The sequence below is a fragment of the Globicephala melas genome, chromosome 1 (assembly GCF_963455315.2).
Source record: "Globicephala melas chromosome 1, mGloMel1.2, whole genome shotgun sequence".
NCBI lineage: Eukaryota > Metazoa > Chordata > Mammalia > Artiodactyla > Delphinidae > Globicephala > Globicephala melas.
The window spans coordinates 127,709,171-127,732,019 of NC_083314.1; the positions used below are offsets into that span (position 1 = coordinate 127,709,171).

The window sequence follows — 22,849 nt, forward strand, 5'->3', positions numbered from 1 at the left end:
TACTAAATGTATAGCTTGATTTTTCTTAAGTTGATTTTCTTTTAAACATTTACTTATTTAAAAATGACATAAATTTATTCTTATCCTGTGAAAAATTCTACAACAGACTGATTTTTGTTACCAAGTGAAAAATCAATCCCAGTAGTAGTTTGACTCAGTTGTTTTAAACACAAATGATGGTGTGGTTGTATCGTCAATAGCAAAACAATTTAAGATTTTCAAAAGATATTTTAGACTTGATCTTTCTATATATGTATAAAAAGAAACAGTAAAATGCATTATACTAAGAAACATGACAAATGGCAAAATTATAATAAGGAATGAATATTAATAAATTAAAAAAAATTTTAATACGTCATATGGTCTGAAAAAGCAAAACTTTCGATTTGGGGGCCTGTGAAAGAAAGAATTAAAAGAACATAAAAATGATCAAACCCCACATAATTTCTTTTAGTTTCTGCTAATGAGTTCCTGGGCATGCCTCAGAGATGACGAGCATCTGGAAATCCTGAAGCTCTTAATGGCTGAGCTTGCAATGGCTGGCATTGTAGACGTGAGAAAATCATGGGCAAGTTCAGCATAAGGGGCATGTCTGTGAGCCAAGACTAAATTAGCTACATTTTTATACCTTTTTCTTCAACTATGTACATCCTGATGTTGACCCTTGATACCCACCTTTACTATTCTAACTACCAAGTCATTATGCACTTAACCTAGAATAACAGACACTTGAGGAGGGAAGGGTCACTAATGCTGAAAGAGACCTTTGAATGTCTAGTCTTTACATATTAAAGAATTTTCAGATTTAATATCACTGGAATTTTAAAGTTTCTTGGTTACTCTTTCAAGAAGAGAAATGTTTTAAGTTTCATTAGTTTTAATATGTCACTTCAGCCTTTTTGCTGCAATGTTTTCCTGCTCCAGCATTTTAACATACCCTTACAGGTATTGTCCTTCAGTTTAAAATCTTCTCAGGGATATTAAAGCTTTTTAAGACTCTCAATACTTTTAACAGAGTTTGTCATTTCAGATTTAGAGAAAAACAGCCTTGTCATCCTTATGGAGAATGCTACCAAATCAGAGTACAATGTCTGACTTTAAAATGAAAATGGTTTTCGTTTATATTTTACATTATGACCTTCATACTATATTCGGTTACATTTAGGAGAGTCATCTAAAATATTTAGTCACCCATGTGATCTTGGCAAGTAACCTAACCTCAACTCCAAGTCTCTAACTGAGAAAGTCTAAATTCAGTTTCTTCTTTCATTAAAGTGGACAAAAATAATAGTGTTTACCTCATATGATTGTTGTGAAGATAAGACGAACAAATACATGAAAGAATTTAGCACAATGCCTGATACAGGGTAGTATTTAATGCATGGTACCTCATAGTTCTTACCATGGTGACTGTGACTTAATCCAATAGACTGAAGCAATAAAAGCAATGATGTGATACGACTCTAAAATGCAGATACTCCTTCTGAGCACTTTTGTTAAAAACTAAAGTTTTTAACAGCAATTCTCAAAGTGCTCAAGCAGTACTGTCTGGAATTTGAGGGTGTGAGGGTGGATTTACCTTACTGTGACATGCTCTTCTAGCAGTGATTCCCAGACTTTTTGAATTAATGGACACCAGAATTTGAGATTTTGGAGACTGACATAGCACGGGAAAATTTAAAAACTACCTCCTACTATTATGCTACTGAAAAAAGAGGCTAGGATTTAACACCCTCAACACTTTGCCATATATTAGCCACTCTCAGGTACATAGAACAATGATGGTGGACACAGGAGCAAAATTCTTTCTGATAGATGAACACATTTTGTTTATGTTATATATCTAAACCTCTGGATCCACAGGTTGGAGGGTACCCATATTTGTTCTCCTGTAATGCTTGGAGTACTGCTAGGCATAGCCATAGGTATTACCAATATTAGTTCAAAAGATACAACAACTAGAACAGAGAGCCACAAGTTCAATCATAGTCTTTCTAAAATGGATTTCCCACGGAATCTCTGCAGCATCACAGTACTTTCTGATCACAGTAGTATCACAGTACTAGAACTACACAGTAGTATTATCCTAGTAGTAGCATCATAGTAGTATCCCTTGGCATAGAGATAAGATTTAAAAAATCTTCGGCAGAGACTTTGAGAAGCAGACTCAAATGGGGTACTGACTAAGACTTCTTCACCACTTATTATCCTTGATTCCGCATTCCATTTGTAGTTTAATTTCTGATTTTTCATTCTCATCCTATCTAGCCTAATGACTACTTACTTCAGGACAATGGCAAAACCAACACTGACTTAAAAAAAAATTGATTGTAGAATAAAATATAAACTCAAAGAATAATAGTACAACGTTCACCCCTATTTTGGTAAATCCAGCAGCCCAGGCTAATAATCCATTACCATTTTAATTTCCTTAGGTTGATTCTCACTAGAATTTTAACTTGATATCCTCAATTAATATATAATAAAAAACTAAAATTGAATATTTAAAGCATTCTTTATTCTCTTTACTCTGTGACGTAATAGGTAAACATATCCATTATTACGTTCTAAAGTCTCAGATTTTAGGCAAAAGTGTTATAACGTAGGGTAGTCAGAAAATGCTTATGATAGTAGGAAGAAGCTATAAGTGAGTTTACACATGAAAGACATGGTAAAATTTTAAATACATATTACATTATTTCACATTTGACAAGACGTATAAAAGGCTACTGAAATTTTCAGATAGATTAAACAATTATTTTAGCCGTTAACAAGAATAACTAGCTCACAAATGTTTAATCAATACAGAATTGCATGGGGTTCTCAAAGCAAGTAGAGAAGCAAGCAAATGATCATCATGATTTGTACTGATGATATGATTAAACATAATATTATGGACTTTGAAAATAGATTTTATGTAAAATGGATGCATGAATGGATAATGTAAATACCTGTTAATTCCATTTAGAGTAATAAATGAATAAGGCTTTTCCTTTTATGGGAAAATTATAGTAGCCCTTTGCAACTAAGTACGTGATTACGGTTCTCTCTTTGGTTAGGTTATGTAAGAGTCCCTTGGCTCTGATAGGTACTCCTTCAATTTCCTACCATCACATTCACAATCTCCTCTTTTTTCATAAAGAAGCAGATTTCCCTACTTCCCTGAGATTTCCAACTTCCTCTTCACCAATCGCTTCTCATCAGCCTTTAAATGTAATCATCTTAAATATTCCTTCTGTCTTCCTCATGTCCCCTTCCAGATTCTACCGTAATTCTCTTTCCTTTTAAAAGGAAACTCCTTTCTTGAGTTTTTTTAAAGTTTCTCTATTTCTTAATGTAGGTTCCTATGGATTCTGCCCCGTCAGTTAAGTAAATTACTTTTTGTCGCTAAAGCCAAGGAGCCTTTACTCACTTACCTTGCTTGATTTTTTTTTGCACCATGTGATACTGTTGACCTTTCCCTCCTTTAAACATTTTTTTCTACTTGATTTCTAAGGTGCCACTTTTCCTTGTTTTTCCTTCTACAGTTTTTTAGTGGTCATTGGAGTTGAAAGCACATCTATTCTATTCCAATAGATTAGTCAAGGCCAATCATATAATTCCATTCATCTTGCTAGGGGTGAGAAGTCCTTAGCTGTTTTGGATCAATGAGATGTAAAAAGAGGCTTGTGGGGGGATTTAGGGAAAAAAGGTTTTGCTTGTAAGAGACAGCTATGGGAAACTTGGTTCTCTCTCCTGATGGATTGGAAGGAGGAAGCTTGTTATCTTCAGTTGCCATAGGTAGCCATCTGATAATTATGAAAGGAACCAAGTTTAGGATAAAGCCAACAATATGAATGGAAAAGTGGAGAGGGAAAAAAAAACTAAGTATTTAAAATTATCTAACTGAAGACTAATCAGAGCCTAGATCTTGTCTACTTCTTATGTTAGCTAAATATTTTAGTGTTCAAGCCTGGAATTTTCTATAACTTGTGGTAGAAAGAAACTTATTGACAAAATCAATGGTCATTTCTTCTCTGTTCTTGTTTCTAAGGACATGCCTTAAACGTTGGTGTTCTGTGGAGTTCTGTGTCGTCTATCTGTCTCACTCACGACTCAATTATGACTTATGTTTTAATTGCTAAATTTGTATCGCCAGCTAAGATTTCTCTCCTGAACGTCAGAAAACTATATCTAAATATCCACTAAAAATTTCCACTCAGATTTCCTAAAGGTACCTCAAATCTACATCTTAAAATTTAAACTTCCCTCCCCTCCTCCACTTACACCTATTACTCTTTTGCTTTCCCATCTCAGTGAATGGCACATCATGACTCATACAAATTAGAAACCTGGGGATTAGTCTTGGAACTCTTAGCTGTCTCTTAGGCCCTATGTCCAGTCAATCACAAGATCACGTTGGCTCTACCTTTTAAGAATATAGTGGATCTTTGCATTTTCTCTCTACCACCCGTTGCTTCCATCTACTCTCCCTTGGATTACAAGAGAAGCTTTGTAACTCATTCCATGGCCTCTAGTTTTTCTGCTCCCCAATTCATTCTCTGAAAAGCTGTCAGAGTGCTCTTTAGACAAAAATTTAATGATGTCTCTTCCCTGTTTAAAACACTTCTTCCCATTTCTTTCAGGATAAAGCCCAGCATAATCTGGTTTATGCTTATCCTCCTAGCTTTCTTTTAAGCCACTCTTCTCTCTTAACTTTCTTTAATTTCTTTACTAAACTTGTGTCCTCTCCAGGTGCTCTCCTAACCATCTTCACAGGAGTATATCTGCAGTGCTGGATATTGCTCAATAGGCAGATTAATAACGTGTATAACACCTGCAAATCAGAATATTAACAATTATTTGGGGTAAAATAATTTGATATTTAATATATCCTTTTAAAAAAGCACTGAAGGGCTTCCCTGGTGGTGCAGCGGTTGAGAGTCCGCCTGCCGGTTCAGGGGACGCGGGTTTGTGCCCCGGTCCAAGAAGATCCCACATGCCGCGGAGCGGCTGGACCCGTGAGCCATGGCCGCTGAGCCTGCGTGTCCGGAGCCTGTGCTCCGCAGCAGGAGAGGCCACAACAGTGAGAGGCCCGCGTACAGCAAAACAAACAAACAAACAAACAAAAAAAACACTGAAGTATTTATCAAGGGAAAAAATCACCACTTATGTTACAAAGTATGGGATTATGTAGTGTATATGTTATGAAGCACAATTATAAAATGAACATTTATGAGCTTAAGAACTAGAGTGTAAGAATCACAATTCAGCTTAAGAAACAGAACAGTACTAAAACTAATATTCGCTTCCTCCCTGATTCTACCCCCAGCCTCCCCTTTAGAGATAACCATAATCTTAAAGTTATATTAACCATTCCCTTATAAAAAGTTTTTTCTCACTCATATACTTATGCCTAAATAACATATTTTTAGTTTTGCTTGTTTTTGAGATTTATAAATATGGAACTCTTGATGTGTGCCATCTTCTGAAACTTGTTTTTCACTCAAACTATGCTTCTAAAGTTTATACACATTATCCTAATTATAGCTAACAAATGTTCATTGCTGTAAAGTATTCCCTTGTGTGAATATTTTTTATCACATTTCTTGTGATAGACATTTAGGCTTATCCAGTATTCTACCATTGTACATGTTGGTATCTTGAATGACATACACAAGAGTTCTTCTAGGATATCTTAGGAGGCCAATTATTGGAATGTTGGGTATATGCATATTCAGCTTTAAAAGAGAATTTGTTGCCAATGTGATTGTGATTTATACTCCCACAAGAAGTATAGAGATTACATTGCTCTTATACTTGCAGAGAACTTATATTTTCATACTTCTTAATTTTTGTAAGTCCAGTAGGTATAAAATAGCATTTTTTCTGTATTTCCCTGATTGATAAAAAGGTTCAGTTTTATTTTAATGTTAATTTACTCTCCTGATGCCCTTGTATTTTACCATACTTTTGGTACTGTGTTATATGACTTTTCATATTGATTTGTAGGAGTTTTAAAAAATATATTCTGGAATATAAATCTCTTGTCCCTCATATATGTTGCAATTATCTTCTCGGTTATAGCTTTCTTTTTGCTCCCTTTATGGTGATTTAACATGACGTATTACAATTACCTACTCATCACTGAACCTACCTCACCAGACTAATAGGTACTAGAGGTAAGACACCATACCATATTTTATTCATTTTTGTTCCCTAACATCTAGCAAGTACTCAACACATAGTAGTGCTGCTTAGCACATACAGTTGCTCACTAAGTGTCTGATGAATGAATGACAGGATGAATGAGTTGCTATGACTTTAGAAATGGTGAATCAATTTTTTGTGGTCAAATTTCATTTTATGCAAATTGGCTACGCCATACTGCTGAATCCAACAGAGTCAGAAAGTATACATTACACAATTTCCGGTAGTTGCACTTCACAGGTGGGTGTCAGACACAAATAAGAGGTGACAGATCTTCAGATAGGTGGCAGGATGTCGTTTATAAAAATTCATTACCAGCTCTGAGCATTTGGCAATGTTCACTTTTCATTCTTTTCAATGCACTTACAGTTAACCAGACTCCCTATTGTGGGATAGTATTTAGCCTAAATTTATCACAAAGTTAGAAATGATGTTAAGATGCAAGATATGGATTACATATTACAATGGATATGCAAGATTCATGGTTTGTGTCATTAATTTGAAATTGGTTACCTTTTTAGTAATGGTGTCCGGAGGTACATCCCGCCTCCCAAGAGGATAAGGATTCCACTGGCCACTAGGAGATACATCTTCTTGTCCATTGTCTAAAATGTTGCTTTGCTGGGACGGGGTCTATTGCAAAAATGGTATGGCATTCTTTAGTGATGTAATAGAAGTTTATCATAGTTTTCTGAAAAGAGTCCCTCATGATTATGGTAAAATTAATTTTGTTTAATCACAGAAAAACATATATCCTAAACTGGAGGTATTATTATATACTATTTACGTGGTAAGAACTGTAAATTAATAGCTTTTTGGAAGCAGTGAGAAATTCAATTAAAATAACCATCTTATAGTTATTTACTGAATTTTAAAGAGAAGTTTAAATTTACAGTACTGGAATAAAAATAATCATTATAAAATTAACCAATTGTTAAAAACTACAACATTTAAAAGTTGCTTCATTTGTTTCTTTAGTGTGATCTTACCACTTGGAATATAAACTGAAACCATATAATACATAATATGTAACTTCCAATATTCCAAACCATAACCTAAAACAAATTTTATAAGGCTGTATTGATTCGGGGAGAATGTGTCTTGCACTAATCCAAAATGGTATTAACACTAGCATAGTGCTAGATTCATGGCACTATGACATTATCTACAGATCGCTTAGAGGAAAGATTAACACATCAAAAAATATTGTGCTGTTAGAATTTCAGTGTAAATAAATCATAATTGTTTTGATTCCAAATTGATTTATATAGACCATTTATGCATTAAAGTTTACACTCTTCATATATATTTTATTTTTGGCTGATTTACTGCTTATTATTTTTAACAAATAATAATACTCCTGTATTTATTGTTATTACTACTAGATATTTTGGGAGGCTTCCGTAGTCTGACCTGAGTAACAGAAAATAATCATACATCATCAGAAAGATGGCATCCCGTGTTGGGATACAGTAATGGGATATTTTCCCTGTCGAAGCCGATTAACTTTTTCCATAGGCTTTCTCCTCCTCTAACCTACAGGATATACAAGTACTGCTTGATTTCCTGGGGAATTCTTATGTGGTGAGATATTATACTCAATGTTTCCTATGCCATTTTCTCCACATGTTTTGGAGGATCCCTATGGATAAAGAAAGCCTGGTTAGAGAGTGTATGTGCAACTCTTTGTGTGAAGAATGGTCCTCCAACCCTGGAATGAGGGAACTGGGCCATTCTCTTCATAACATGGCACAGACGGACTGCTTGCCAGGCTTCATCCAGTTATATGGAGTGCTCCTTCCTAATTGTTCTCCTTTAGAAAACAATTATATAACCACCCTATCTGCATTTTGACTACATGCATTTTTAAAAAGCATTGCTTGGAACTATTTAAAAATAATATTTATTATGACAAGATTAATTAAACAAAATTAGATGAAATTTTCCTGGGGTCTAGTGGATATAGTGAAAAGTAAGGAAATAATTCAATTTTCTTCTTTGGCTTTGGCCGTGTGAATTCCTTTTTCATGAGCATATCAGCAAGTATGAAAAAAGAGAAAAAAGGTACTGAATTGAGGCTCCTGGGTTAGTTAGGAATGAATTTACATGTGTTTGTTTGAAAATCAAATAGAGGTAACATATTTAAAGTATATATTACTTGAAAATAACCAGACAGCTATTCAATGACCATCTGTCTGATTTCAAGCATTAATTTTCTAATCTTTATCTTTTAGAGATTAATGTTTGCATATGCCCACACACGATTTTTCTAGCATATGATAAATCAAACTGTTAAAATTAAGCAGTTAAAATATAATTATGCAGGCAGACACTACTGGACAGTTTTCTTTTTGAATTTTTAGTACTCATGTCTTTTCTGGTTTGGTTTCTTTGCCAATGAAGTGGGATAATAAATATATTCAACTAGGTGGGTCTGTGGAACACAGATTTTTGAGAAGTGGTCAGAATTCAACACATATAATCTTTTTTTCCTCCATATCATCTTCATCTCCATCTCTATTTCCTCCACTAAACTCCCTTCAGCTGCCCAGACATGACTCCTACTCAGAGAACAACTGAGAATTGCAAGATTCTTTTCAATGCAAAAGAAGGCTAAAACCCTTAGTCAAAATCCTAATATCATGATAATGAGATTCTTCATTAATTTAGCAATTAATCTCTCTCTTTTTAAAATTAGAATTAACAACCGCACTAATTCCTTTATGTTACAGGGCCCAAAGAGAACATAAACATGCAGACACGTGAAAAAAATACTTTGACTAGACACCAAAATTAAAGGAATTTCCTGAAAGCAATTTCCTTTATTAATTTCAAGAATGCTCTGGCCTCTTTGTTTTTCTGAAGTGAGACACCCTAGGGGTGACTTAAGTTTGCAAAAAATAGACTGTGAAAACAGTTTATTAATGTTTGGGAAGGAAGAACCCAAAAGAGAATTATGTAGTGGGTTCACATTCTTTCTCAAAAGGAGTGAGTATAGCTAGTTACAAAAAAATGAACTTCTGATAAAGTGCTCCTGAGCTTTACATAAATACAGTTACTTAGTTGTTAAAATTCTATGAAAAGTTACAAGGAGCAACTGTCACTATTGAATTTTATTATTTCAAAGAAAATAAGCAAATTGAGGTTCAATTATCTTTAGTACCACATTCTAGTTATTTTCTTTAGATACTTCAAAAGATTAAGAATTAGTCTTTTCCTCACCACATATGACCAATTAAATATAAAATACGTGGAAAATCATCACAATATACCATTTCTTCAGCTTCTAAATTCTGTAGATCCTTAATATTTCAAAATAAAAGAAAAACTCATCAATGTGATTTAGTGAAAAGTCAGAAATTATATTTGTTAAGAAATTCGGTAATGCTAGTAGAAGTTTTGCTGAACAGATGCTAATCCCAAAGACGACTGTGGACATTTGTAGATTTAACGTTTATGATTTTGACTACTGTGAATGATCACAAGCATCTATTGGAAGGAAGAAGTAATTTCTAATTTGTTGAGACATAAAAGTGCATGAATATGTATCTCTATGTATATGTGTATGCATGAGCATGTATATGAGTGTATGCATGCAGGTATGCATATGTGTGCCCATATGTGAGGATATATGTATGTAGAGGATTCACATATATGAGTAAATGAGCTTAGTTGATCCAGTAGCTTTGCTCTTGACTGTTAATTGATGGGTGCACTGAAAGCTTGGGAAATTCACTTATGGCATTTAGTTGGAGGAATTATATGAGAGTGGTATTAGAATTTGGCACTGTGCAAAGGTCTTGGGATATATTCCTTAAGAACTCAAGGATCTATTTTGCTTAGTAATTGGCACATGGTTCACAGAGGGCATTACCACAGCTTCAAAAAAATGTGTGAAAACAACTTTCCCCAAAGTATTTTCAGTGAAATTATTCTTTTTCTGCATATTTTTTGAAAAAAGTAGGTTATAAAGACAAATATACACCAAGTTTGGATCTTAATTATTATGATTTCACAGTGTTCAATCTGAAGATGGTAATGTAATGTCCAGATTATTTTAAAGTTAGTATTTCATTATATTGGTGGGGAAGCATCTGTATGAGTACTAAGCTTATTTTGGTAATTTTAATCACTGTCTATGAGGATTTATGTGGATTTACAGGCTGAAGGTTTTTTTCATAATTAGAAAGATAAGTGAATACTTCTTAAGCAATAGGTAGCAAAATCAGTAGAAACTACAGGCATAAGTCACCCCAAAGTGCTGCAGAAATATTGCTTTGCTTTCAGCAAACAAAACAAAACAAAATAAAGCAAAACAAAACTGGAATTAAGTAAGTAACCTTTGGAACTAGGGTGAACGAATGCATATCAGATATTGTTACTATTTGATCCTGAGTCACTTGCATAGGTCTATAAGAAAGGACATTAGAAATTTGAAAAGAATTTAGGTGCAAACATTGCTATCTAAACTCTAATTCAAAAGACGGTGGAATAAGTATCAACTAATAAAACAGATACTGAGGCCATCTTCTTCCAGGCAAAATTATATGAAAAGATCATTGAATACATATATTTCCATAATTTCAACTTCCCTTCCTCTGAAATTGTAATTTATATTAGTGTCTGTTTCAATAAGCCAAAAAGCAGTAGGTACTATGGCGTAATATTATGTTGGTAAAAGTTAAAAAAAAAAAAAAAGGAAAAAAAATTATCAATTTCTCCAGTGTAGAAGAGACCACACTACTTATATTGGCAGCTGGACACCTGCAGATGGGGAGTTAGAAAAGGCCAGGGATTTCTTTCCCAGCCTTGCATGTCTCTGGAGCAGGATTATTATGGATGATTAAGTCGTGATTTTCTTAGGTTCAAAACCTTTGATCTTTTCCTGCTACCAAACATATTTCTTGGTGTTACTGAGTGCTCAGGAAATGCAAGTGGATCTTAAAGAGGGCAAGGTAACTACTAGCATTTATTAAGCTCAGCTAAATAAGAGAGCACTGTATCTGTAGCACATAGGGGATGATTTGGGTCATGATGTATTTTAGATTAGTTATTATGTTCTACTTGTGTATTCTTTTCTCCGTCCCATAAGATCTACTTTTCTGGATTGTCGTGAAGATAATATAATTATGTATATGAAAGAGCTTTATCAAATATTATGAATTACAGTCAATGAAAATGTCTGATTTTATAAACATTTGAGAAGACATCATCATATACAAGAAATAGGGACTTGAGTGCTAAGCAGAGTCGGATTCAAATTCTACTACCATGCTAGGTGTAGTGGTTACAACAGTAAAACAGTGAAAATATAGTTGAGTTCTTTTATGTAACACATGAGTCTCAGTTTCTTCTTCTATACAATGGTGAGAAATAATTCCATTCAGGATTTTTGTGAGGGTTGTGCAAAAAAAAAAAAAAAATTTAAAGTATCTCATGGTACTATGTACATAGTAGATTTCCAATAAATCCTAGTCTTTATTCTTCTCCTATCAAAATATTTATTTTTTCTACCATTAATCTGGATAATAAAAATGACAGTTTGAACTGACATTTTACAATATTATATTTCTCTTTGATAACATAAAATTTCAAGACAGTAGCTAAGCTCAATTACAACAGAACACATCCAAAGAAGCACATTGAACCATCAAAAACGTCACAGAAAGTTGTCTTAAATGCTTTTTGGAGAGGCAGTGAATAAATGACAAATGAATAAATGAATGAATGAATGAATGAATAAGTAAATAGATAGAGAATACTAATAATTTATAATTTAATAGCTGACTTTAATGTCTTAGATGTTCTATTTATAAATACTATTAATTTTTTATTAAACTAGAGTAAGCATCAAAAGATGAAAATATTAAAGGAAATTAAATTTATTAAACTAATTTTGTGGTTTTCTTGATTTGCATTCTGTTAATATCAAAACAGGTTCTGTAAAATTACCATAGAAAATATAATTTACTATCTATAATACAGAAAGACTATATTTAGCTTGTAGTCCATGAAAAATGTACAGTACTTGACCTGGAATATAATAAATATGAAAAAATAGAAATATTCAAAACACATAGCAAAATCTGGGAGAGTCTTTTCTTTTTATCCATATAAATATTCGTTGTGTAAATACTTCAAGTTCAGAGTTCTTCAATCTTTATTCAAAAATAGTTATATCTTTTAAGTAGTTTATTACAAATTTGTTTAAAAGAAAATTGAGAAAAAATTATTAGATATGTTTTGGTAGTCTAAAAAAAAAAAAAAATCCAAACCGAAAAACAAATAATTTGCTCAGTCAGGACCTCAGGTAGTGCCCTTTGGTCAATTACCATAATGGAAAGATGAGGAGGTAGGAATCACAAAAAGGTGCCCTCTCTGGGTACATAACTTGCAAGAAGACAATCTCAGTGTAACAGAGAAAATACAAAGAAGTGCTCCTTTCTTCTAATTACAAGAGGTTAAGTCTTGCCAGCAGAGGGTGTGGGGAAAGGGTCTGGATTTCAACCCCTGAATGTTCCCTGGGGAGGACACCACCTATACAAAAGTATGCTGCAACTCCATACCCAGTTCTTAACTGGTAATACGTGAAAACATTCATTTAGATTCCTTAGGACACTTCATTTATTCTTTCTAGGACACCCCAAAGTCATTTACCACAGTACTTAACTAGAGATAGCCAGTGTTATCATTCAGCAATTTTATGAATAAAAAGATAGCTCCAGGATTTTCACAGGAGAATGAACAGTTTTTGTTAATTTTATCTACTGAAATATTTTTATTTTGATCTTACTCTATATTTTAGTGCAATTCTCATGGCTAACAATCATTTAGAGGCTGTAATGATATCTTAAATAGCTGATACTAATTTTTATTATCTTAAGTGGCAAGATGAAAGTGCTGTAATAGGTTTTTATGTATTTGTAAATCAAAGGAAAATAATTTTTGCCTATCTCCTCTCCTGGTGAGAAGGGCTCCAGGAAACAGCCTCAATCATAGAACCGGTTATCAACGGTTAGTGGAGAATCTGAAAGGCTGCACCTTAAGAGAGGTTGACACTAAAGTTTGGCAGAAAAACCAAACAAATTTTCAAATTAAGGAGCTCTGCAGAAGAGATATACCTGAGCACAAAGGCAAAAGGGCAGAGACTTAGATTGGAATCCATGAAAGGAAGTAGAGCATGGAGTAGTCTTGAAAGTGATTAAACATCCAGTAACCACACCTGATAATGTTCCTGCACTAGCAACAAGGTAGCAAAGTTGTCCAGATGCTGAAATGTCTACAGTTTACAGGGCTTAAACTCATCATTTGGGTCATAAAATCTTTTGGGGGCAATGGAGTAGTTGCCCTGACTGTTTATTTCCATCCCTTGCTTTCTTTCTTCTCCCTTTTATTTATTTATTTTTTGGTGTGTATAATAAAGTATTGATGATAATTCATTTTGAGATAGACTATTTCAATACTTGAATTACTCTTTTTTAGGGGGGCCTGGATGGCAGCTTACTTATTTATTTGTTTTTATTGAAGTATACTTGATTTACAATATTGTGTTAGTTTCAGTTGTATGCAAAGTGATTCAGTTCTATATATATGTGTGTGTGTGTATATACTGAAATGTATATATATTATTTTATATATATTCTTTTTCAGTTTCTTTTCCATACTTGAATTATTCTTGGTTTGCAATTTAAGGTAGTTTCCAAAAAGAATTCCTTTAGGTCATCTCTGTGTCCAACTGAGTAAGGTTGCAATGTCTCCAAATATAACTCTGCAATATTTCTGTTACAGATCATCTTAGAGCTATAGTAATAGTTAATGAATCCATTCTATAGGGTACCCCCAAAACATCAGAAAATTAATATAGCAACACAGAGGTACCTAATTTATATCTGGAGAATAATTTATACATTGAGAAACAGTGCTTCAAGTGTATTACCATTTTTCAGACACTGAATATATCTATATTATCCTATAGATTGATGAGAAAATAGGGCTAAAAACTAAGCAAAATAAGGGGTTATCCATATGATATAATTTCAAGGGGTTCAAGCAATAGCTTCTTTCATACCAAGATCTCTCAAATCTGCTCACTGTATTTTGAAATTCTATGATTGTAGTTTAAGGGTTTGATTTCTGTTTAATTACCAAGCTCTCCAGAAAAGGTGTCTATTTAAGTTGTGATGGCTCATCTGTTCCTTAGTGCAAATAAGTTTCAAGATCTTTTTGAACACTGGTTTTGTTAGGGCAGAAGATGAATGCCCTGGGCATCTAAGAGGACATGAAGAACAGACTAGAGGCTCCTGTGAAAAGGGTCTCACTGATGGTAGTGTGCTGGAGCCGACTTGTACTAGCTCATGAGAGCTGACTATTCTCAGTCCCAATTCTGAGTTCAGTGATGTCAAGTTACTACTTTGAAATTGGCCAGAGAGGGAGTGTTTTATCACTGACATAGGTAAACACCATAAATCAGTCATTTTTCTCCCTGGAGAGAGTTACCTACACAATACTGGTCCTGTAACAGGAGACTGAGGACAAGGAAAATAATTTTCAAAAGTTCTCAATTAAGTTAGCTTTTTTTCTTTTCCCCAAAGTGATCATGGGTGACAGAAAAGCTGTGAATTTAAATGTCTCTTTAATTTTATTACTCTCCTCAGAGTAGGAAGCAAACTATACAGAGCTAGGGGCTGTTATTAAGGCTAATTTGACAATAAAACATGAGTTTGTGGTCTTATAACACTCACTTTCCTGGGATGGGAGTTTGCTTCATATGTTCATTAATTTGATTAAGAGAAGAGTGTTTGGAGGCTACCATCATTTTGTTATCCTTACTTTTCCATTGCTTTTTTTTGTAAAAACTTACTAGGTTAATGACTACATTAATAATATAGTCATAATGACATATTGTGTGAAAATGACTCATTAGTTTCCATCGAAAGGTAACTAAGAGTGCATTAGTCAATTTAAACAGGTAAAATGTGTATTCTCTGTTTTGCTTGAATAAAACAAGTGGAAACGGTCCTTTGACAATGGAAATGTTTCCTCTTACAGTATATTCTCTTTCAAATAAGCCTACATTTTCATTTAAAATCATGCGAACTTTCCACTTTTCCATTAACCCAGGATGAGTAAAAATTTGCTAGCTAAGCTACAAATTTGTTTCTCATGTTTTACTTCTGTGTAATATTTCCTACAAAAAAAAAATGGGCTACAGAAGTATTTAGAAGTGCCAACCACTTAATTTTCATTCTAATTTAGGACTCTATGCCTTTTCCAAAGGAATCAACTGAAATCCAATAATAATTTCTTTGTGTGTGTGTGTGTCTCTTTGTTTTGTTCTTTTATTTTTATTATTTCTTTCACTTCATGAGGATTAAAACTGTAGTTCACATCCATTCTCTATCTCAGCTCTTGTACTCAACCAGCATTTATTTAATCTTTTCTTCTGAGAATTCCTTACTTATACCTAGTTCATTGGTACATTTAAGACTTAGATTAATTGACCATAACTGTGTGGGTTTATTTCTCAGCTGTCTGTTGCGTTCCATTGATCTATGTGTCTGTTTTTATGCCAGTGCCATCCAGTAATAATTTCTCGTTCTGTTCTCAGAATGCATCAGCAAGAGAATATAGGGTGGTCTCCAAAAAAGTAAAAAAAAAAAAAAAAAAAGACAGGTATATATCAATACACACACAAAAGAAAGAGAAGCAAAGAATAAAAGAAAAAGAAAATGAATAATAGGAAAAAAATGAGTCTTAAAGCAACACAAAAAGCCATGTACCTGCTCAATCCAAAAAGCAAAGCTGTTAAGCAGGAACCTGATAATCAATCTAGCTATAAATATTCATTTAGCAGCTAAGAGTTTGGGCTCTACATTGTTTGCCCTTGTGCTTTTTGGACTCCTGAGAGTCTATAAGCAGGGCTGTATGTACAGCCTAAACACATTACGTGAACAAACAACATTAATTGGCTTTGGTATGCTGACACATGTAGGGCAGTCCATACTTACTTTCTGAAGAGGTAGTTCTTGTAGATCAAATTTAGACTTAGTCTGCAAGTTTAAAGTCATGCTTCTGCCTGCATGCATTGCTGAAATACCTCCATAGGGCAGCATGCCAAGGTTAACTGTGCTGTGTTTGTAAGCAGCATTCTGAGTAGAGGAAATAATCATGTGACAGGATGTGAACACATGCTCAACAAACTGATTATTACACGAACATGTTTAAATTTATAACATTTAACTTAAAGCAGGCAAACAGTAACTTTCTTTTTTAAACATGCACTTGATCAGACAGAAGCATACAGTAAACAGTGTTAGTTATGCACATAATGAGTACCATCCAAAACTACAGAAAAGACAAAAAGCAAAGATAACATTTGTTTTACATTTGCTGCTAACTCAAAGGCATAAAATCTATCTCTTATATATCATGATTGTAGTGACTTTGGACAAATGTTCATCAGTGGCGGTCTATTAATTCAAAAATTTCAAACAGCGAGGTCTTAATCAAATTTTGTCAGCTGCAAATCTCATGGTCTCTTTCACATTGTAAGATTAGCACATACAAATTAGCTTAGCTTATAATTCTGCCTTAAAACTAATACACTGAAAAGTTAAAGCCAAAATCAGTTGCTTTTATTTCTCTGTCTATAGGCATAATTATGGCAACTCAGAAAAAAGAGCTGGTCAAAAAAATCAGTCAATCTGACCAGTGGATGATTGAATTTGCTTATTAGTTTAGTTAAACCAGTCAACTTGTATGTGAATCCAAATATTCTAACTTTTTTGTTGTTTCTTAATTACATTTTAAACTGGAAAAATTTCATAATGAAACTAAAGGAACTATGATTTGAACTATTAATGCTGCTTATCTGATATACCTAAATACCTATAGAACATTCTAGTGATATTTGCATTGTAGCTACCCTTCAGTAGGTTCATCTAAAGTTATTCCAAGTGTCTGATATGTAGTTTGTTTTTTTCTACAGAACTTCATTTAAAAATTAAAACATTTTGTATACCCTGTCATCAAATAGTTTCCATCAGTACAATCTCTACTTTCCACCTATCATGGACATGTAATAATTGACAGCATTTGGCCCTTTTAAGTAATTCTCTTAATTTGGAAAAAAAAAAATCTACAGAAGTTAACTTAGTACACTTTTTAAAACTGGATATTATTGAACATTAACAGCAGGCAGCTATTCTATTCTGAGGGCATTTTTGCAAAGAAATGATTTTTAGCACCAGAATTCCATCAACTGAAAGACTATTAAACTCCTGATGGTGTGCTGTCTACTAATCATATTTGTTATGGATCCCTGATTATTTCATCCAGAGATTTTTTTTCATTGTCACCATGCCAAAACTGAAAAGGACACTGAACATTTCAATCTAGCACTTGAATGACTCCTTAAGGGTTAAAATGACTCCAGTCTAGTGCTCTCTCAGCTCGTATGGAAGAGTAGCAGTCTTAGACATATGGGTTCATGTTTTCATTTCTCCCAGTCAAATGGGGCTCTATAGTGGAAGCATGAGCCTTGAGATAAAACCAAAGGAGAAAACAAGCATCTTTAATCTAGGGTAGTACTTGGAGCTGCCTCTCCAAGGTCAACACCGAGCAAGATCTTTAACCAACATTATGTAGAACACTTAAGCTTATCCAATGTCCAGGCTTCTAGGCAGTTCTCTTGTATGAGGAATGGACAAAGATCTTGTAGTTTCTAATGTAACTATTTGATTTCCAGGGTTCAAATCACTCAACTAAATTTCACTGAAAGGAAGCACACTGTGTCTGGGGCAATCTGACTTTGGGCAGAATGTTAAGAACAACGGTACAGAACTATTTTTACATAGCAACTCTGTGTTCCAGCACCCTGAATTTATCTTGTTTTAAGTTTTAAGTTAGATACAGCCTGAATAGCTCAGTAACTCAATTTAGAGAGGGAAAGAAAAGTTACTTGGAGAAAAGAGGAAGAGCTTTCAGGATTTGATAGCTTGAAGCAATATTCTAAGATAATTTAATTTCATGGAATTAAATGAGAAACTATTAAATATACATTGAAATTGCTCTGAAAAATGAAAGACAGACTGAGGGAATTATAAAGACAGAGGATATGTGAAGACTAACTAAAAAGGGAGGTATTGTCACAGTAATGGAAAAATACATACAAATTTACTTTTAGTTATCTGGATCTGGGACAGGCAGGACCTCCAGACTTCTGCTGATCCAAATCCCCCTTCCCCAGTCCTATTTTCCTCTCTCCAAATTCCTGCTCCAACTAGAGGAGTCACCTACTTTTCAGTAGCTCTGATCAAAGGAAAGGAACCATTTATTTGGGAAACCAGTAAATAAATGATGGTACCAAGTGCTTAAAATTTTGTCTTTTCTTTTTCATGCTTTGTTTTCACTCACTCCTCTGTTGCCTCAAATTACTAGTCATTGTATATATGCTCCAAAAAGCTTCTTATAACCTTTCTTGGCTAGTTCATCTTACCCTGTTACGTATGGTCGTGTCTACACGAGGCCAGAGTTCCCAAACTGTACTGTTTTATTTGGCCCCAAATATTTTCGCCCTCCAAGTTATCTGTCTACATGGAGGGTATAACTTGAGGTAAGGCATGGTGACAACTGACCAGGTGTCTCCCACTGACAGCCAGTCATGAGGCTTTGATGAGGCTCCCTTCAATGGGACTGAGCACACCTATTTGAAACAGACATTCTGATGAAATATTTTGCAAGGCAGAACCAGTTTCCACATTGAGAAACTAATACCCACACCCACATTTATTAGTTCATTCTTTCCCTATAAATAATTGTTTTCTTGTCATGTAGACACGACCTACAAACAATATAATTATTTTAAAAGAGTACACCTGAAAACATAAAATTCAGCATTAAGAAAATATATAATAAATTCAGTGACCTGTGCTTTTAGCAGGACACCAAATGAAATAAAATTATTGAGTGAAACATTCTAATGGTATATTATTACCCAGATCCCCAATTTACACTGAGCATTTAAATCTAGAAATAGAGAACAAAAGGCCCTATTTTCACAAAAAGGACTTTTAAGATTCTAAGGTCAATGCAGAGTACACAAAGCCCTCTACACCAAAGCTGCAAAGTATCAATACACTCAGTGGTGATGGTCAATTGATCATAGTTCTAGAAAATGCAGACTTCTCTTAGAGAGATACAAACAACAACAAAAAGTAATTCTAGGTCTTATACAAGTTTTTTTTTTTTTGCTCTCCTCAATTGCTATGCATTTCATGATTTGCTGTGATTCAATTTTTAACTGCATTAGGATTAATGTCCCCCCCCTTTTTTGCTGCAATATACACACTAATTTGTACTTTTGTAGTCTTTATAAAGACATCATCTATTTTTGTTGTCTGTAGTATGATTTGAATTTAACCATTTCTTTCTATAGGAAAAGCAACATTCTAAATGGCAAGATTTTCATTGAATAAAATAATGTGTAGGAGGGCATTCAATCTCTGCTTATTTTATTTTTCTGTTTCTTGCTGAGAAGATTATTGCTCATTAGAAGTAATAACTTTAGTAGTCCCATAGCAGTAACTATATGCAAATTGTATAAACAAATTAGGTCTGATTTTAATATAAGTGAGTGTGTGCAGAAAGGATTAGAATACTCACTTTTTATAGATTCAATAAAAATCATACTCTTTAGGTCACTAGAGAACAGTTTTGTGTCCTAGGAGATGCATTTTGCCTTAATGGCTAGAAAGCAATTGAAGCACTATCCCATATAACAGAGTCGAATTCTTTCTTACTAACCATATTTAGGATAGTTCTGACAAATAATTCACCTATACATTATGAACTCTCAAAGAGCATCAAACAGTATCCATGAAAAACTATTATGATCAATTTCCCCACAATATAAAGATAAATAAAATGCTGATCATCTATTCATTCATGTAGTTCATGCTTCACTACATGTACTTAGAAATGCCAATAAAGTAAAACTAAAGGCAGGAGGGATATTCTTACAGAGAAATGCCAAACATACCCTGTCTAACCTTCTAGCTTCTATATGTCTAAGCAGCTGTTGTCTCCAGTCTGCAGGCATTTTACCACAGCTCTCCTCTCCCTTCACAGGAGTAGGCCTCGTCTTTATATCACTGTTATCTGATGGCTTGTCACCATAGTTACCCAAGTTATAGTCAGATGGTATTTTTTCCAAAAGAGCTGCCATAGTAGGCCTAGCTGAAACTGGCCTGGTTTGGGAGGCACCATAACTCTCTGTACTGTAGCTTCTTGCAGACAATGGCCTCCTTTGGGTAAGGTTTTTAACTGGAAAACTTCCCGCCTGAGCTTTCACTTCTTGATATGAAGGGTGTTCATCTTCATACCTGCCATTCCTTTTCAGGAACTGGGACTCAGTCACTGAAACGCTGCTTTGGCGATCCAGACCTGCCCTATATGGAGGTCTGCCGTACCTATCATTCGGAGGCAGCTCGTGAGGTTCACTGACCCTTCTAAACATGGCCATTTCTGTGGAACTCGCCAAGGAGTCAGCTCTTCTCAAGAAGCCTGCCCTGGAACCTTGGCTTGCAAACTGGGCATTTACCACAGCATCCTCATTAACAGATGGCTGAGAAAATGAAAATATTTGCTCAATCGGTGGGTATCCTCTGTAAGCTCTAGGACTAACCAAATCCTTGGTGATGTTTTTGCCCGGCTGTTGCACGTACTCAGAATTGTGTTGAAAGGGGGGCGGTATCATCTTTTCAGCTTTAACCTCCACTGCTCCTTGGGGATTGAAGCTTTGGTCAAATTGATAGACTTTTTTTGTCATGGAAGCTTTTTGTTGTTGTGGCCCTTTACAACTTCCATAAGTGAGCATCTCGTCATCCAGCATCGGGACTGACTGGCTTCGAGACATACTGGACATACCGTGCTCTGGTCCTAACATTTTGTCAGGTCGTTCGTGACTTCCTAAGTGATCACTCCCAGAAGCATAGTTTTCTAATGGTATATTATAAACCTTGTATGTACCAACGTCAATCTCATCGATACTCTGTGACTTCTTGAATTTATTGGACTTGATGTCTTTCATTAGTGGGGAAAGCCTCTCTGTGCTTTTGCTAATTGAAATAACACCTTTAGAAGATTCTGGGCGGCAGTGGATTTGAGAAAAGACATTACTGAGACTCCTGTTGGGATTAGAATCATGATACTCCCATGGTACTCCTGGAGAAAAAGGACTAGGTATTTCAGCAGATTCTTTTATATGTTCTTTCCTTTCAGGCAATGGGCTGGTGGTAGGGGTTGTCTCTAATTTGGAAGGGAAAGCAGTCCTGTCTTCAAAAGGACTAGGGGTTCTGGTCCAATTCTGCCAAGGATTGGAAGGAGGCACTTCTGTTTCTGGTGTGTGTCTGTGTGTAGACTGCTCAAGTTCCAGGGGAACACCAACAATCCTGTCCTGCCTAATCAAAGGCCTGCGTCCATGAGAAGATGTGCTTCTAGATTTTGAACTCAGGAGAGGATTATTGTTGGCATTCTCGCCTGTGGTTTCCTCTGCAACAAACCCGGTGTTATCATAATGTGAGCCATCAGTCCAGTTGTCAGTGAAAGTGTCACTCAATGGCAGCCGGTCAGGACGCTGTGGTAGATTCCCTGGGGGGACAGCCTCCCGCTGGCTGAGCAATGGCTTTGCATCAAGAGGCTGTGGGAAAGATTGTGCAATCCTGTGAACACAATGGGAAGAAGAAACCTGAAAATGAGGAAGATCTGGGTCTTTGCCAGGAAGAACACCCGGCCAGAATACCACCATCCTTTGTTCAACTGATCATTCATCCACATCTCAATTATGATTAACGATAGCATTATTATTCCATGTCCAAAAAGAGTCACCCCTTTACCCTGCTCTACATTTTATTTCTTCTCAGTTATCATTACCTTCTAATATGCACAGTCTACTTACCTGTTATATGTCTTGTGTCCTCTGCTAGAATGTAAACTCATGAGGGCAGAGGTTTTTTTCTCTTCAGGCTTAGCATAGTGCATGGCACATAGTAGGTACTAAGTACATATTTGTTGAATGAATGAATGAATGAATAAATGAGTGAATGAAAGAAATATAGATATTTTTAGTAATGGTCCTGAAACCTGTCTGATAATTAGAGCTACCTGATTCCTGGTCCCCATGAATTTCTGATTCAGTACATTTCCAAACTATTAGTTGAGAGTACATTTCTTATCAATGCTTCTTATATCTAATGAACCCAAGTTGTCTTCAAATAACATATTTGAGGGCCAGGTATTAGAAGACATTAAATCCATTGTATAGTGTATGCATTCACATATCTTTTTCTAGAATGTAAATTAAATTAAATTAAATAATTAAATTAAATTGTGAGTTCTGGTCATTGGCATGTTTATTCTGGTGACCACAGTATCTCTACAAGATGCTCATTTTTCTAAGTTTATTCTAAACCATTTGCACACTAATGATATTGAATTATATATCTTTTATTAAAGATTTTTAAGGGCTTTTGCTAATTGAAAAAAAGTGCATTTAGAAGGCATCTTCCAAAAGTACCTAAATCAGTCTCAGCTTATATAACAAATAATAAATTTAGAAACTGAAAGAGTTAAGATTTTTATCATGGGCATCAATGAGTAGAAA

At 34.7% G+C, this 22,849-nt stretch overlaps 1 protein-coding gene across 6 annotated transcripts in view; it reads right to left on the reverse strand.

Moving 5' to 3' along the window:
* LRRC7 (leucine rich repeat containing 7) overlaps window positions 1-22,849 on the reverse strand; it is a 498,913-nt gene that overhangs the window by 68,731 nt on the left and 407,333 nt on the right. For 4 of the 6 annotated variants that reach the window (XM_030865914.2, XM_060304378.1, XM_060304384.1 and 1 more), the window contains 2 exons: window positions 20,228-21,908; window positions 6,703-6,822 (listed from right to left, as the gene is read on the reverse strand). In XM_030865914.2, coding sequence (XP_030721774.1) covers window positions 6,703-6,822; window positions 20,228-21,908 — 1,801 coding nt within the window. Of the gene's footprint in view, window positions 1-6,702; window positions 6,823-16,196; window positions 16,338-20,227; window positions 21,909-22,849 lie in introns of all 6 variants that reach the window. The other 2 variants (XM_060304393.1, XM_060304379.1) reach the window with 2 other exon arrangements.